The sequence below is a fragment of the Oryzias latipes genome, chromosome 14 (assembly GCF_053564925.1).
Source record: "Oryzias latipes strain Hd-rR chromosome 14, Olatipes_Hd-rR_3.1".
In the NCBI taxonomy this organism is placed as follows: domain Eukaryota; kingdom Metazoa; phylum Chordata; class Actinopteri; order Beloniformes; family Adrianichthyidae; genus Oryzias; species Oryzias latipes.
The window spans coordinates 14,007,734-14,022,812 of NC_136250.1; the positions used below are offsets into that span (position 1 = coordinate 14,007,734).

Below are 15,079 nucleotides of genomic sequence, written 5' to 3' on the forward strand. Positions count from 1 at the left end.
ATCCTCTTCTTCATTCACTTCTTCTTAACTTCTTCATTAGTTTCGGTATTTACCAAACATTCCAGACTTGTCTTACTTTAGCCCCTCCCCTTTTTGAGCTCCTCTTCCCTGAGTGTTTGTTCCCCTGATCATCCATCTTTTAGTTCCTCTTCATCCAGACAACCTGCATCTTTTGTTTTCATCTCCTCCATTTCTCTGATGACCTTGGCTTAGTCAGCAGCAGTTTAAGTAAAGGGTTTTAGACCCGTTTTGGTTTCCAGATCCACAAGTACAAAGTTGTCGACAACTTCAGAAAACCTGTTTGTTTTTTTCCATCTTTGTAATTTTACAAAATGCTTGTCTAACAAGATTATTCCCCTCAATGGTTATCATCACTTTGCTTAATCAGAAGTTTAGATGAACAACTAGTTGGCCTTTGGCTTAAAACTGTTTCATTAATTTTACATCAATATTTGAAGCATCAATGTTATAAAATGATCTATTTGGGAGGCAAATACGTGTATAAACTTTGATACATATAAACCCAATTCTGCATGTTATTTTACACATCATTTTGACAAAACAACAACAGTTACAGTTTTTACATTTATTTTTTTAATAAAGTAACATTGGATAATCCCCAATTTGCAGATGATTATTGATTCTTGGGTCCCAAAAAGTCGGGTTAGGCCTACATTCATTTGTTGAGAGAAACACTGATGGAGCACACAGCTATGATACAGATCAGTGAGGAGATGGTGATGAATTTGCAGGAAACAGGAAAATGAATCCAAAGAGCATATATAACTGGAGGAGTAGCAGAAAGAAATAACACCTTATGCCTTAGTGACTGTATGGGGGTTGACCCCCTTTTAAAAATGTTCCCTATGAGCCGTAGCCCCCAGCATGCCTGTTTTCATCATATGGGTTCACAGAGTGGTCTAGGTCCATGATATTTTGTGTGTGCCACCTGCCTACAGGTTTCCCCACTTTTTTGCCCCCAGATAGCCACCAGGAAGAGCAGTTGTGACCAAGACCTTAAAGAAGCTTTTCTGGTGCTGTTTGGTTGATCTGCCAGAGCTTTTTTAGTCATTTTTAGAGTTGGTAGAACCTCAGCTTTCAGTCCACTCCAGTCACGCATTTCTTAACTTCGTGGACCACAGTCAAAGCCACACAGGTGGTATTCTGTCAGGTGATGTTTTCATTGTGTTTGCACTATTGCCTCTGTATGTAATGTGAACATCGCATGCTTCTCTATGTGTGGACAAGCGTGAGACAGACAGAAATAGAAAGTGTGTGTGAAAAGGTTCCTTTCCCCCTCAGTACTGAATTTGGGCCAAGCCATCGTAAGTAGAGCACCGTCCCCCTGTGGTGCTCTGACATTCTTTGCTTTTGCCAGAGGAAAGTTTCACAGAGGATCTCGCTGCATTGGGATCTTTGCTCGCCTTTGTGACGCCAACTCGGGAAGATGCTGCGGCCCACCGAAGCTCCAGACATGATGTTTTATCTGGACTGTCTGTACAGGGAACCCAGGAAAGTGGTTCTGCACAAGGGCTCCACGGGCCTGGGCTTCAACATTGTAGGTGGTGAAGATGGAGAGGGGATCTTTGTCTCCTTCATTCTCGCCGGAGGACCCGCCGACCTGAGCGGCGAGCTTAGACGAGGCGACCAAATCTTATCGGTAAGAGACAGATTCACACTTTCACTTGAAATGTTTGAGTCAGTCCGAAAAAAAGTCAGCAAATCTGGGAAAATGTTGCTACCTGTTTGCTTGATAAGATTCAATAAATTGTTCTTTTTTTTTTGTCTGGTTATATTCAACTTTTTCCTGTAAACGTATGTCATCTTTAAACTATTGATCAAACAGAAATGTTGCTATTTAAGCAAAATGTTAGATTTAACTAAATAAAATAAAATATCGTGTTTAAGAGGTCCCTCTCTCAGAATGCACCATAAAAACTAACACCCAGAGTTTAAAACAAAGGAAAAGTTGATTTAAATGAAGGAATTATGGCAATAAAGATGTATTAAATTAAACAAAACAAAATTAATGTGTATTTTAAAGTACAATATTCTTTACAATCATCAAAATAGACAACCTATATATCCATATATGTGAGAAACTACTTTAAATCTGTAATGATAAGTTTTATCATTTCAACTTAGAATTAGTGCTATTATTTAGGGAATACACACTTAACCTAGGTAGCTGTCCTGGTTCTATCTACCACACGCTACGCTGCAGGGTTACAAAGGTTAAAGTTACAGCTCTGTTGTCAAGTAGGATCTATTAATCTGTCTTTGCCATCACGTCTCAAATATATTTGTTTACAGATAAGAGATTTGAGGGAATTTTCTGTTCAATTAACAATTTTACCATAATTTAATTTTGTTTGATTTATTATTTCTTTTGGTCCAACTGTCAGAAACTGAAATGTGTGCAGCCAGATGGGGAAAATAAACAAAAGAATTTAAAGTAAATGTGCAACTGTGTGCAAGAACTGATCGGTTCAACTGGAAAATTATTATTTTTTTATTATTTTATTATTATTATTATTATTATTATTATTATTATTAAATTTTACTGGTTCTTAATGATTTTCTATGTTTTTTTTATTGAACAGCAGCTCTGTTCAAAAAAGTCTTAGAGAGCATCTGGTATTCTTAAAAATGACTAACAGTAAAAAACAAAACAAAAAAAAAGTTTTGTGTCAAATTACTAACCTACATTTTCTTTGAAATCAACATCTTAAATCCAGAACAGATTTTTTTTAACCCTCGTCTTGTCCCTGCTTTTAATTTGCGCCCAATCGGCTTCTTAATCCACCCAAATTAAAGAAAGTAATTATCATTTCCACGTCGACCTGGTTTTGAAGTCTAACAATAACTTCTCCACCCCCACCCCCCACCCCCCCTCACTGAGCATGTCTTTTTATTCTGTGAATTGAAAAGATACAGTCTGAAAACAAAAATGTTAATAATAAAATGTCAAAGAAATGCCACAACAATCCATTCATGAAGACTAAAATGGTTGTTTTGATTTTCAGGTTCCAACTTTTTCCTACTTTTTTTAATATGTATATTTGGTGGACTTCCCAGTGTCACACTTTAGTCTGTCGTTCCTCATTCTCAGACAGTTGCAGAACTAATGGATGTTTTTTATATTGTTGTGTTGAGATGATTCAAACACCGATGCATCGCAAAAACATATGAATTTACCCCAGTCCTAAAAATGATTAGTCCTCTAAAGGTTCAAATATCTTGTATGTGCATATGAAGCTTATCTCAATATTTCACTAAAAAGCAAAGTCAAGAAGGGAGTAGGAAAAAAAATTCCAATGTTCCCTCGCTGCATCGTGGTTCACCTTTTGCAGTTTCACAGATTTTCCTTTTTTTTGTACAATTTTGCATGTTTTATTTAATCTGCTATGTTCTGCGTTCTGATTGGTTGCTGACCTTGTGAATCCATCTCCATGCCGTGTCTATCATGTTTGCCACATTTACATAAATCTGTGATTGCTAGCAGATCTTTGTTTTTCATTCTGTCACACTGGACGTGTTTTTCTAGAAGGTTTAAACTTTGAGTGTTTAAAAAAGACAGAAAAGTGTGAAAATGTTTATTTGGGTCTGAGAAAAGTGTATAAATTGTGTAGTGAGAGCCTTGAAACATTTATAATTCTACATCGTGGATTTCACCTATCGGGTTTTATTATTTTTATTTTTTTTACAACGTAACCTCTGCGATAAAAGAAGGAGAACTATGTATTACTTCTAATGTTTTGTTTTGAAACAGGTGAATGGGATCGACCTCAGAGAAGCGACACACGAACAAGCAGCGGCAGCGCTGAAGGGGGCGGGGCAGGTGGTCACCATCTTTGCCCAGTACAGACCAGAAGGTAAGTCACCGCCAACCAATCGCTAAAAACAGAACATAAGGGATGGGAAAATGGTGTAAATGACAGATTTATATATCTATTTCAAACTAAATTAGATGCAACCCATTAATAGCCTGGAATCCCCTTCTGATATGTCCTAGTCTGTAATAAGATTATAAAAGGGAATGGGTAAAAAAAAGAGCTATTTGTCTTTACACACAGGATCCAAAATATTTTCATGGAGTATGAATTATTTTACCTTTGAAACCATTTATTTTAACATTTTTCAGGGAGGAAAGAGCTTTTATGCAAGTTTTTAAGACAACAATTCATCAATTAAAAAGAAAACGTTCACCTTTGTTGAGTAAAAAACTTTTTTTTGTCAAACAAAAGAAAATAAATCTTTTCATAAATTATGACATATTTAATTGTTCCTTTAATTACACAGCTTCTTTATCAAATTGTTTCTGCAATTTGGGAGTTCTGTTATTCCTCTTAAATTTTTTGCTTCTGACTAAAATCCACGGTTGTCATACACAGCATTAAGCTGAGCTTTTTCTTCTAATTTTCTCGTTTTGTCTTTCAGAATACAGCCGCTTTGAAGCCAAAATTCACGACCTCAGGGAGCAGATGATGAACCACAGCATGAGCTCAGGGTCTGGATCTCTTCGAACCAATCAGAAAAAGTCCCTCTATGTCAGGTTGGTTTTCTTTGAATTCCAGTTTGAGTTAAAGCTCATTTCTGAAACTGGCAAAAGAAATGAATGTCTAATGGCACCGTCATTTTATTTTGAAAGCACATTTCTACAAGTTTGAAGATAAAATAAAATGATCTGCAACTTTTGGGGGGGGGACAATTTTCATTTTTAAAGTGTGTTGATTTGAGACAATTTTAATACAACAGTAAGTTAGCATTTGCTGTGTGTACCAAATAAGCTGAAATGATTCTCCCTCTGTTTGGTTCTGGCTGCTGGTCCCAAAGCTGAGCTGTTTAATGTTTGAATAGTAGATCAGAAAATTAGTAGGACTCCATCTTTCTAGCTTTTTTACGGAGCCCCTAAAGGGCCATTGATAGGAAAAAAAATGGAGGAAAAAAATTTTTTTTTGAAGTAACAAAAATTTTTTTTGAAGTAAAAAAAATTTTTTGAAGTAAAAAAAAAAAAAAAAAAAATCTAACTGGTGCGCACCAGTTAGTTTCAGGTGCGCACCACTTAGTATCAGGTGTGCACCAGTTAGTTTCAGGTGCGCACCAGTTAGTTTCAGGTGCGCACCAGTTAGTTTCAGGTGCGCACCAGTTAGTTTCAGGTGCGCACCAGTTGGTTTCAGGTGCGCACCAGTTAGTTTCAGGTGCGCACCAGTTAGTTTCAGGTGCGCACCAGTTAGTATCTGGTGCGCACCAGTTAGTATCAGAAGATATCAGATAGTTGACCTGCTTGCTCATTGTGCACCAAGTAGCTACAGTTGTCTTGAGAATGGCTAAAGTTGAGGATATGGACCTTGTAAACTTTCTGAAAACACCAAATATTACTGACAATGTCATAGGCTACGTTCACACTGCAGGCTGAAACGACCCAATTCCGAATTTTTTGCCCCTAAGCGGCCCAATTCCGATCTTTTCATGACAGTCTAAATGACACAGATTCGATCTTTTCAATTGCGACCCAGGCCCCGTGGGTTTGCCGTCCTGATTCCGAATTGTAGCCGTTCTTTTCAATTGCGACCGCCGTCTGACCGGCCAGGCGACTTGATTCCGAACTGTACGTCATCGACACGCAGCAAACGTCATCATTTTGCGTTAAAGTAGGCGGGAACGAGAACGTAAACATTAACCATGGTGGACGATGCTGCTGAGATCAGTCAGTGGAAGGGAAGCGAGATCCCCGATTGGATTAATATTTGGGCTGATCGCTCTTTTCAAGCCAAACTCCAGGGCTCTTATCGCAACTGGGCGGTTTTTGAAAAAAATTCCAGCTAAATGGCAGAGCGTGGTGTTGAACCTTTACCGCAATAACTTTTTTTTCTTTCTCCCCTTTCCACCGTGCTCAGAAGCGCGGGGGACCCGAAGCGATCCTCCTCCTCCTCCCTGTTCTGATCCTTAGATTCTCCAGAACGGGTTAATAAAGAGTCCATAGCATTTATTTTGGGGGAAACCTTCTTTTATTACCGCCCTCCGTAACACACAACATGAATGCGCGCACACACTGCCCCCCCCCCCCCCCCCATTCTCTATCGCGGCACGCGCTTGCACACACGCGGGCGAGCGGCTCCAACACATACACATTCCTCTTCCACTACAGTGGGTACAGACGATCCCGACTCCATTGCCTTCTTAAAATGAGAAGATTGTAATTGTGCTGCTCCTTCGTGAAAATAAATTTAATATTACAAAAAGAGCTCCGCTTTTGACAACACTGTTGTTGACATCTGCTCCGCAAACAAGTGACGTCGTTCACCGTTGAGTATTCTTCTGGCTTCTGCGCATGCGAGTCTCGTTTGGGTCGTGTCACGGTCACACTGGAGATCACAAAAGTTCGTATTTACTTGGAAATGTGAACGGTCTAGCAAACAATTCGGATTTTTTCAAAAAATCCGAATTGAGCATTAAGCCCTGCAGTGTGAACGTAGCCATAATGTCACCTGAATCTAATTGGTGCGCACCTGATACTAACTGGTGCGCACCTGATACTAACTGGTGCGCACCTGATACTAACAGGTGCGCACCTGAAACTAACTGGTGCGCACCTGAAACTAACTGGTGCGCACCTGAAACTAACTGGTGCGCACCTGATACTAACTGGTGCGCACCTGAAACTAACTGGTGTGCACCTGATACTAACTGGTGCACACCTGAAACTAACTGGTGCGCACCTGAAACTAACTGGTGCGCACCTGAAACTAACTGGTGCGCACCTGAAACTAACTGGTGCGCACCTGAAACTAACTGGTGCGCACCTGAAACTAACTGGTGCGCACCTGATACTAACTGGTGCACACCTGAAACTAACTGGTGCGCACCTGAAACTAACTGGTGCGCACCTGAAACTAACTGGTGCGCAATGTTTTACTCCCAAAAATTTTTTTTTTACTTCAAAAAAATTTTATTCCTCCAGTTTTTTTTTTTTTCATCAATGGCCCTTTAGGGGCTCCGTACTTTTTGAATCAAAAAGGTAGAAAAAGATTTAAAAATATTTCTTTTTACTTGATTATATTTGTAAGGATTTCTTACCAGGATTACAGAGAAATTATATTTTTCTTTTGTCAAAGAATTAAGGTTTTTTGCACTCTGTGTACATATGTGGGTCTAAAGTTGCAAAAAGAGAAATTGAACTTCCTGTTTGAAGCCTGACAGCTCAAGCAAGTCACTTAATATTAAATGGTAAAAGGTCTATACTTTCTACCTTCCTCGAAGGCCCAAAGCGCTTTACAGTCACAAACCCATTCACACACACACATTTACACACTGATGGCGGCTACGCAGATGAACACTGGCGCCATCCTCTAAAATGTTAGGTAAATATATCTTTATATTGTTTTAAGGAATAAATAATGACTAAAAAGCTAAATTTATAAAAAGGTTTACAAAAAATGATATAATAGGGAGAGTAAAAAAAAAAAAAATTTTTCCTTTACCTATTAGAGTCTCGTATGACTACATAAAATCTGTGAAGAAATTAAGCACAACTCTACTGATTTATGTAAAATGACGAATTAAGTTTTTGTTTACTGTTGAATGCCATGTCTCCCCCTGATGCTCCTCTGTTTAGAGCACTGTTTGACTATGAAAAGTCCAAGGACAGCGGACTCCCCAGCCAAGGGCTCAGCTTCAGGTACGGAGACATACTCCATGTCATCAACGCCGCCGATGATGAGTGGTGGCAGGCCCGCCGTGTCACCCTGCATGGAGACAGTGAGGAAATGGGTGTCATTCCTAGCAAAAGACGGTGAGCAGGAGATTATAATCTCGTTTTGACGATGTTTGCCAACAAAAAGCTGAAATAAACAAACCTCAGCAGCTGACTTGATTTTAACACTGAAATTAAGTTGTGCTTAGTGACATACGTCCTTTATACCGATAATAAGGAATAGATTTCTTTGCAGGGTGGAAAGGAAAGACCGTGCACGCCTTAAAACTGTGAAATTCAACGCAAAACTCGGGTCTTCTGATTCAAGAGCGGTAAGTGCATTACAAACATGGCGATGTGAAAACATACTTAACCGACATCATGTCATAGATGAAGAGACTATTTCCCCTTCCAATCTGTTTGATAAAATGAAATCTGAAAACATCTTAACCTAATGCCCTCATCTTAAGATCCATCTCCTTTATCACTGCATGTGTTTTTTTGTGTCATTGCTTCTTTGTTTTCAATCTGATTCTTTTTTTTGTGTTGCTTTTCCTATAGCATGACCTCAATAAACTCCTGCCTCATTTTGCTTTTATTTGAAATTGTTTTCAGCCAATGGAATGATGGGAATACCAGTAAAATGTCATTTCTGTTGAAATTGAGAAAAAGAAGAAGTAGTGATGAGAATCACTAATACCGTGGTCTGGGTGAATATTCGATTCTGATTGGCTGCTGGGTGTACATTAAAAAGTGATAAACCACAGTGATAACCACACGGTGAAAAAAGAAGTTCCTAGTTCCCACCTAGCTTAAATGTTTTGTATCACTGCGGCGGCTTCTTTAAAACAACCTTTTGATTCATCATCTGGACAAAAACAAGCGGTAAGAGGTGAACTTTCTCTCTGAACTGATGCTTTATTGAACCCATCGGAAAGATCAGCATATATATATATGTATCGCCGAATCTTTACTGCAGCGGTGGTGCGGCGCGACGAAAACAAGAATTAAGGACTAAAAACTGGTTAATATGTTTTGCTTTTGTAAGTGACCATGGTATAAGCGGGTTAATGACCTTCAAAGTGTGCATTATTACTTTTTAGCGCACTTCGCGTCGGACGGTTCAAGCTTCCACGGTGTGCGTTAAAAAGTAATAATGCATACTTCTTCGGCCATTAACCTTTACTAATACCTATTTGGAGGTGACATTATTTTGTTGTTGTTGCTCTGCTCTGTTGAGTCGCTGAATTTTTTTGGAACAGCTCAACTGGCCCGTAGGTCAGTTCTCAAAATATTACTAGAGAGCCTTTGAATGGATCCCTGCCTGTTTTCCAGCTCTCCCTTCACTACTTGCTGCTGGTTACCTGGATCCAGGTGTGTTGTGTCAGTCGGAATGAGGAGACGCCTCAGTCAAATCAGCAGAAAACCGAGCAGGGAGAACTGAAAACCAGGCAGGGTGGTAGATCTCAAAGACGGTTGGACAGTCTTGGTATAAAATATTTAAATAACCTAACAAAAAAGACATGTGAAAGACCTGTATGCTGATGACCTAATGCTATTTCACATGGTAGTTATGTCTAAAAGTGCCTCATTGTGAAGGGTGAAAAAACAAACCTTTCTGACTGCTATTGCTGTTCTTACAGAACACAGCACTAAAAGTTGTCACGTGGTCTACTGCCACCTAGTGGTGTCAGGAAGTTGAACATTTTTCAGTCCTGTTTTAAGTATCAACAAGATGTATAAATATTTAAAGACCTATTGTCTGCCTACAGCTTTGGAAATAAATTAATCATAGTATAAAAAAAACCCTATAGTGCGTTTGCCATTTTATAAACCTGTTAGAATCTAAAATTGCAAAATCGAGTACCCTAAAATTTCCCAGAAGTCTCAGCGAGAAACTAATTTGTTTCCATGCTCATTAGAGTGGTGAACATGAACCACAATGCATTGCGTTTGAATGATTTTTCAAATTATTGTCTTATAAATAGTCTTTGTAAAATGTTCACATTTGTTAGGCTTTTACTTCGGGAAGTAGGGCAAATGGGCACTAGATGGGGGCAAGATAGTATCACATTATGTAGTCTTTTAGGGGTTATGGAGCAGTGAGGGAATTCAGGCATGGCCATTGTATCTTAACTGGAACTAGTTTTTTCATGTACATCAGGGGTGGGCAATTCCAGGCCTCGAGGGCCGGTGTGTCTGCATGATTTCCAGACATCCTTGCCCTAATCATGGCTGATTACCTGGTTCAGGTGTGTCCAGCCAATCAGAACATGCCAGAGCAGGGTATGCTGGAAAACATGCAGGAATGCGGCCCTCAGTGCCCACCTCTGATTGTACATGTTTAAGAATTGTGTGCATCAACCAAGACAAGAGTTGTTAGCCTTGACAGCAGGTCACAAGACGACCAGATACTAATGCTAGCGGGGTGTTAGATAAAAATGTTTTCTTCTTGCGCACCAGTTCTTAGGGGAGTTTGTCAGTGCACACATGACATGGTCTGAACAGTTTCTTTCAGTCCAACCCGTGCTTCTCAGTTATAACTTCTCCACATGAGAATGTTTGCTCCAATACTTCTGTAGGAAAACTTCACCTTTTCTAAACATCAAATCAAGGACTCAGTATGTTTCATGGTTCATGTGAATACTAACAAATATCGTTTTTTCATTGAAAAGAAGAGCTTTTGGAGTTTTTGGAACTAACGATGACCCATTTAAGATTTATCTCATTTATTTTAAGTTTAAATTTGTTTTATTCGTCTCACATAAACTTTTTTTTCTTTTCATTTCAACAAATGCATTTTTAGTGGTATTCCTATCATTCTGTTCAATGCAACTGCGACACATCAAGCAGTACACAAAAAATGTATTATATAAATATAAGCGCAAATTCAAAAAAATCTTTCATTTTCAGTCTTTTTTTTGTCATAAACGAACATCAGAGGTGTGGAGGGAAACAAGATTTTAAAAGTAAATTGGATCGGTTTCATTGACTCTCAGTGTCGTCTACTAAAATAATTTTAAAAAGAAAGTTGAAAAACTTCTTGATGTCTCCCTTTTTGCAAGTTTATACTTTGCTGCATGAACTTGACAGATGTGCCTGTTTGCGCCATCCTTTCTCTGCCTTCACAGTCATTCACTGACACGCATAAAAAGAATTTCACCTTCACACGAAAGTTCCCATTCTACAAGAACAAAGAGGACGAGCAGGATGGCAGTGATTCCCAACGTAAGTATGCCCGCAGACAGAACCGTCTGAGCGTTCGTTTGGACCCAGCGAGCAAACCACAGCGTTTGACGCGCAAAGCATCATGGGCAATCATCCTTTCCTGAGGTTTTTTGGTTTTGTTTTGTTTTGTTTTGGGGGGGCGGGTACCATCAAAGCTCAGTGTAGCTCATCCGCTCCATCTGAATGATTCCTTTCCTGTCGAGTAACAAGCAGGTTTATTCCAGGTTTGATCTGTAAGTCCGGTTGTACTTGGCTCCCCCTGCTGGCGGCTCACTAACATTGCAGGAAAGTGTTTGTGGACTCGGTCTTTTGCTTATGTTGCGGCTGTTTCCCTTCCTTTTTATTTTTCTTGTCTCATCCGGCTCATGTGGCTGGACCGATAGGACATCCTGGGGATAGGTGATGATGGGTATGGGACAAAGATTTCCAGTAAGTTTGTGCACACTGTAGCCAATGTGGCACACTCTTTTTCTGAACTTGTTTCCGCTGCCTGCCTTAGTGCATGTTGTGGTAGTTGGATGTTGCTTCTTGCTTATAAATTAAAAGACAAAATTATGCTCCTTAATCTCAGTTTTTATGCGCATGATGTTTTAATCTGCTTGATGGTCTTGGATTGTTGTGAGTCGATTAATTGCTAAAAACTATAATACTTACCGGTAGTCGTCGAAATTGTTTATGTCGGTAAATTTTAGTTTTTATTCTTGCTTAATCACTGAAGTTTTGACTTTTGCTGGTATAAGAAGTTGTTTTTGTCCAAAAAAGTCCTCGAAAAAAACAGGAAAATCTCAAAGACAGGCAAGTCGCAATTTTTGAACCAAATAAAAAAGATCTAATATCATAGATAGAATCAACCAATTTTTTTTTTACTTATTGCTGTTTTAATCTCCTAATGTTCTGTCTTTATGTTTAGTGGTGGCTGCCTCTTGGCCAGGAGGTTTATAATTTTAATGGAAATATTCTGGTTAAAAATAGGTTAATAAAGTAAAATGAATTAAAGAATTATGGTGTTAGCCAATATGCATCTTAATGATTAAAATAGTGGTATTAATCTACTTTTTTCAGCTAGAAATGAATTATTTAATATTGATATAAATTGAAAATGGTAAAAAAAAATTCAGTTCAGTCAAGTTTCTCCTTTAGTGGGCCACAGAAGATTTAAAGAACCTTGCAGAATCAAGCCGACGTGCATTTATAATTTACAGCCATTGCTAAAATGATGTACGGGTTTACTTTTACTGCACTTTTCTATCTTCAAACACAGTCACTCACTGAAGGCCTTACAGTGGCGTCAACCTATACCCACCAGCATCAGTTTGGGGTTTGGTGTTCTACCCATGGACGCTTTGACACATGGGCAGGCAGGAGGGGAACCAAATCAACAATTTTCTGATACGAGGTTGACCGCTCTACCTCTGCACCATGGCTGCCCGCGTTTGTCTTTAATATGACAAAAGATTTAATAAAATACAGACATGAATTCAGATGTACAGTGCCTTGCAAAAGTATTCATCCAGTTGGATGTTTGTCCCTTTTGTTGCTTTGATAAATCACTTATGGTCATTAAAATTTGTCTTTCCTCACACAAAAAATTATCAGAAAAAAATCCTTCAATGTCGATGTGAAAACAGAATTCTACATGAAATGAAATATAACTGTTTGCATAGTTATTCACCCCCTTCAAGTCAGTGTTTAGTAGATGCACCTTTGGCTGCAATCACAGCTTTGAGTGTGTGTGGATAAGCCTCAGTCAGTCTTGTACATCTGCACACTGGAATTTTGCTCCATTTGTTTTTGCTAAATTGCTGAAGTTCAGGTTGCGTGGATATCAGGCATGAACAGCCCTTTTTAAATCCAGCCACAAATTCTCCATGGGATTTAGGTCTGGGCTTTAACACCCCCCCCCCCCCCCCCCCCCCCCAGAACATTTACCTGGTTCTTTTTAAACCGTTCCTGCGTAGCTTTTGCATTATGCTTTGGATCATTGTCTTGCTGAAAAATAAATCTCCTCCCAAGCTGTAGTTTTCTTGCTGACCGAAAAAGATGTCCTCCAAGATTTCAGTGTATTTTGCACCATTCATTCTGCCCTCTACCTTTACAAGCCTTCCAGGGCCTGCTACTGAGAATCCTACCCACAGCATGATGCTGCCATCACCATGCTTCACAGTGGGGAAGGTGTATTTTTGATGATGTGCAGTGTTTGGTTTCCGCCAAACACATCGTCTTTTCTGATGGTCTCATCAGACCAAAGAATCTTCTTCCACTTGATCATGGAGTCTCCCACATGCCTTTTGGCAAACTCCAGTCCAGATCTAATATGCATTTTCTTCAACAGTGGCTTTCTCATTGCCACTCTCCCATAAAACTGTGACCGGTGAAAAACCCGGGCAGCAATTGCTACATGCACAGTCTCTCCCGTCTCAGCAGCTGAAGCTTGTAACTCCCTCAAAGTAGTCTCCTACTTGCACGGTTACTCCGTTTATGGTCTGGGCAGATTCACACATGTGCCATATTCCTTCCATTTCATGTTCAATGCCTTGGAGTTTTTTTTGTATCCATCCCCTGACTTCTACCTGTAAACAATCCTTTCTCTGAGTTGCTTGGAGTGTTCCTCTGTCTCCATGGTGAAATAGTAGCCAGGAATACCGCTCCCCCAGTCTCTGGACCCTTCATAGTGACTTGGGACACACCCACACTACTCAGGTGATCTTCATTTCACTGATTGTGAGGCTATTGCCACTAATTGGATAGACTTCTATTGAATTAGACCATTACATTTAAAAGGAGGTGAATAATTAGGCAAAAAAATTATATTTCATTTCATAATTTTGTTTCATTGACATTACTTTGTAAAATTCCGTTTTCACATTGACGTTAAAGGTTTTTTTCTAGAAAATTTTTGTGTGAGGAAAAACAAATTCTATTGACAATGAGTGATTTATGAAAGCAACAAAAGAGACAAACATCCAAGGGGTGAATACTTTTGCAAGGCACTGTACCTGATAATGGATCAACAAATGCAACATCCCAAAAAGTGTGTTGCACTTATATATATATATATATATATATATATTTATTTATTTATATATATATATATATATATATATATATATATATATATATATATATATATATATATATATATATATATATATATATATATATATAAAACTCAAAACATATATATATATATATATCTATATCTATAGATATAAATATATATAGATATGTTTTAAAATGTATTTAAAACATAAAATAGGGTAAGAATGAAAGAAAAACAGTGATAATTACAGCTGTCACTATTTCATCTGGTCAGCTTCTTGTGGAACTGCTGCTGGAACATGTTTTATGTGTTCTGTAGTTTTATTCATTCACATTAGGGTTTTCTAGACTTGACGGTATCACTGTTTGCATGTTCTGGATGTTGGTCACCGTTGTTGGTCACAAAGTCTAAGGCAGCAGTTTAGCTACTCCATAATGTCACCCAGGAGCTCCACACACCTGCATGAGCATGCTGATTCTTTACCTGAGTGTTCTGCAGGGATGCACCTTCCTGGATGGCCTCTTCAGACCTAGATCAGATGTATTGAGTGTTTGCATGATGCATCACCACCAGAAATGTTTGCCTGTTCGCATGTCAGTGTGAAGTGAAATAAATAATCTTTATAATGATGCAAACATGGATGCATATCACATTGTTATTTTAGTAAGACATAGTTCAGATATTGTTTCAGGGTTTTTTTTCCATATAGGTATTCCTAACTCAACCGTTATAAATAAACTGGTTATGTTAAATTAGGCATGTCACTAAATTTACCAAACTTCCTGACTTTTTCAAAATGTGTTTAATGTTCTTCATTATTTTTTTATATCATATGTTTTATTTTTTCACTTTCTGAGTTTCAACAAGGATGAAAAACGTTAAAATAGTCTCATTCATTTGGATGTAGTTGCAGCTTTGCCTCAGTGTTGCAAGCTGAAACTGAATTCTTCTGTTTACATGCCATTTTGATAAACCTGACAAACTACTTCTTATATTGTTTTATTGTTAAACACAGAGTCCCTTTTGTTTATTAATCTGTTTATCACCAGGAAATAAAGATGAGGGGATTCTGTCATATGAATCTGTGCTGCGACAAGAAAGTAAGTAAACAGACA

At 38.6% G+C, this 15,079-nt stretch overlaps 1 protein-coding gene across 10 annotated transcripts in view; it reads left to right on the forward strand.

Annotated features, from left to right (window-relative positions):
* The window catches only part of LOC101168565 (disks large homolog 2), a 53,137-nt gene that overhangs the window by 29,935 nt on the left and 8,123 nt on the right, over nt 1-15,079 (forward strand). For 8 of the 10 annotated variants that reach the window (XM_020708842.3, XM_020708843.3, XM_020708846.3 and 5 more), the window contains 7 exons: nt 1,504-1,660; nt 3,773-3,875; nt 4,441-4,555; nt 7,619-7,795; nt 7,953-8,028; nt 10,828-10,924; nt 15,014-15,064. In XM_020708842.3, the coding sequence (XP_020564501.1) occupies nt 1,504-1,660; nt 3,773-3,875; nt 4,441-4,555; nt 7,619-7,795; nt 7,953-8,028; nt 10,828-10,924; nt 15,014-15,064 (776 nt within the window). Of the gene's footprint in view, nt 1-1,503; nt 1,661-3,772; nt 3,876-4,440; nt 4,556-7,618; nt 7,796-7,952; nt 8,029-10,827; nt 10,925-11,307; nt 11,354-15,013; nt 15,065-15,079 lie in introns of all 10 variants that reach the window. The other 2 variants (XM_020708844.3, XM_020708845.3) reach the window with 1 other exon arrangement.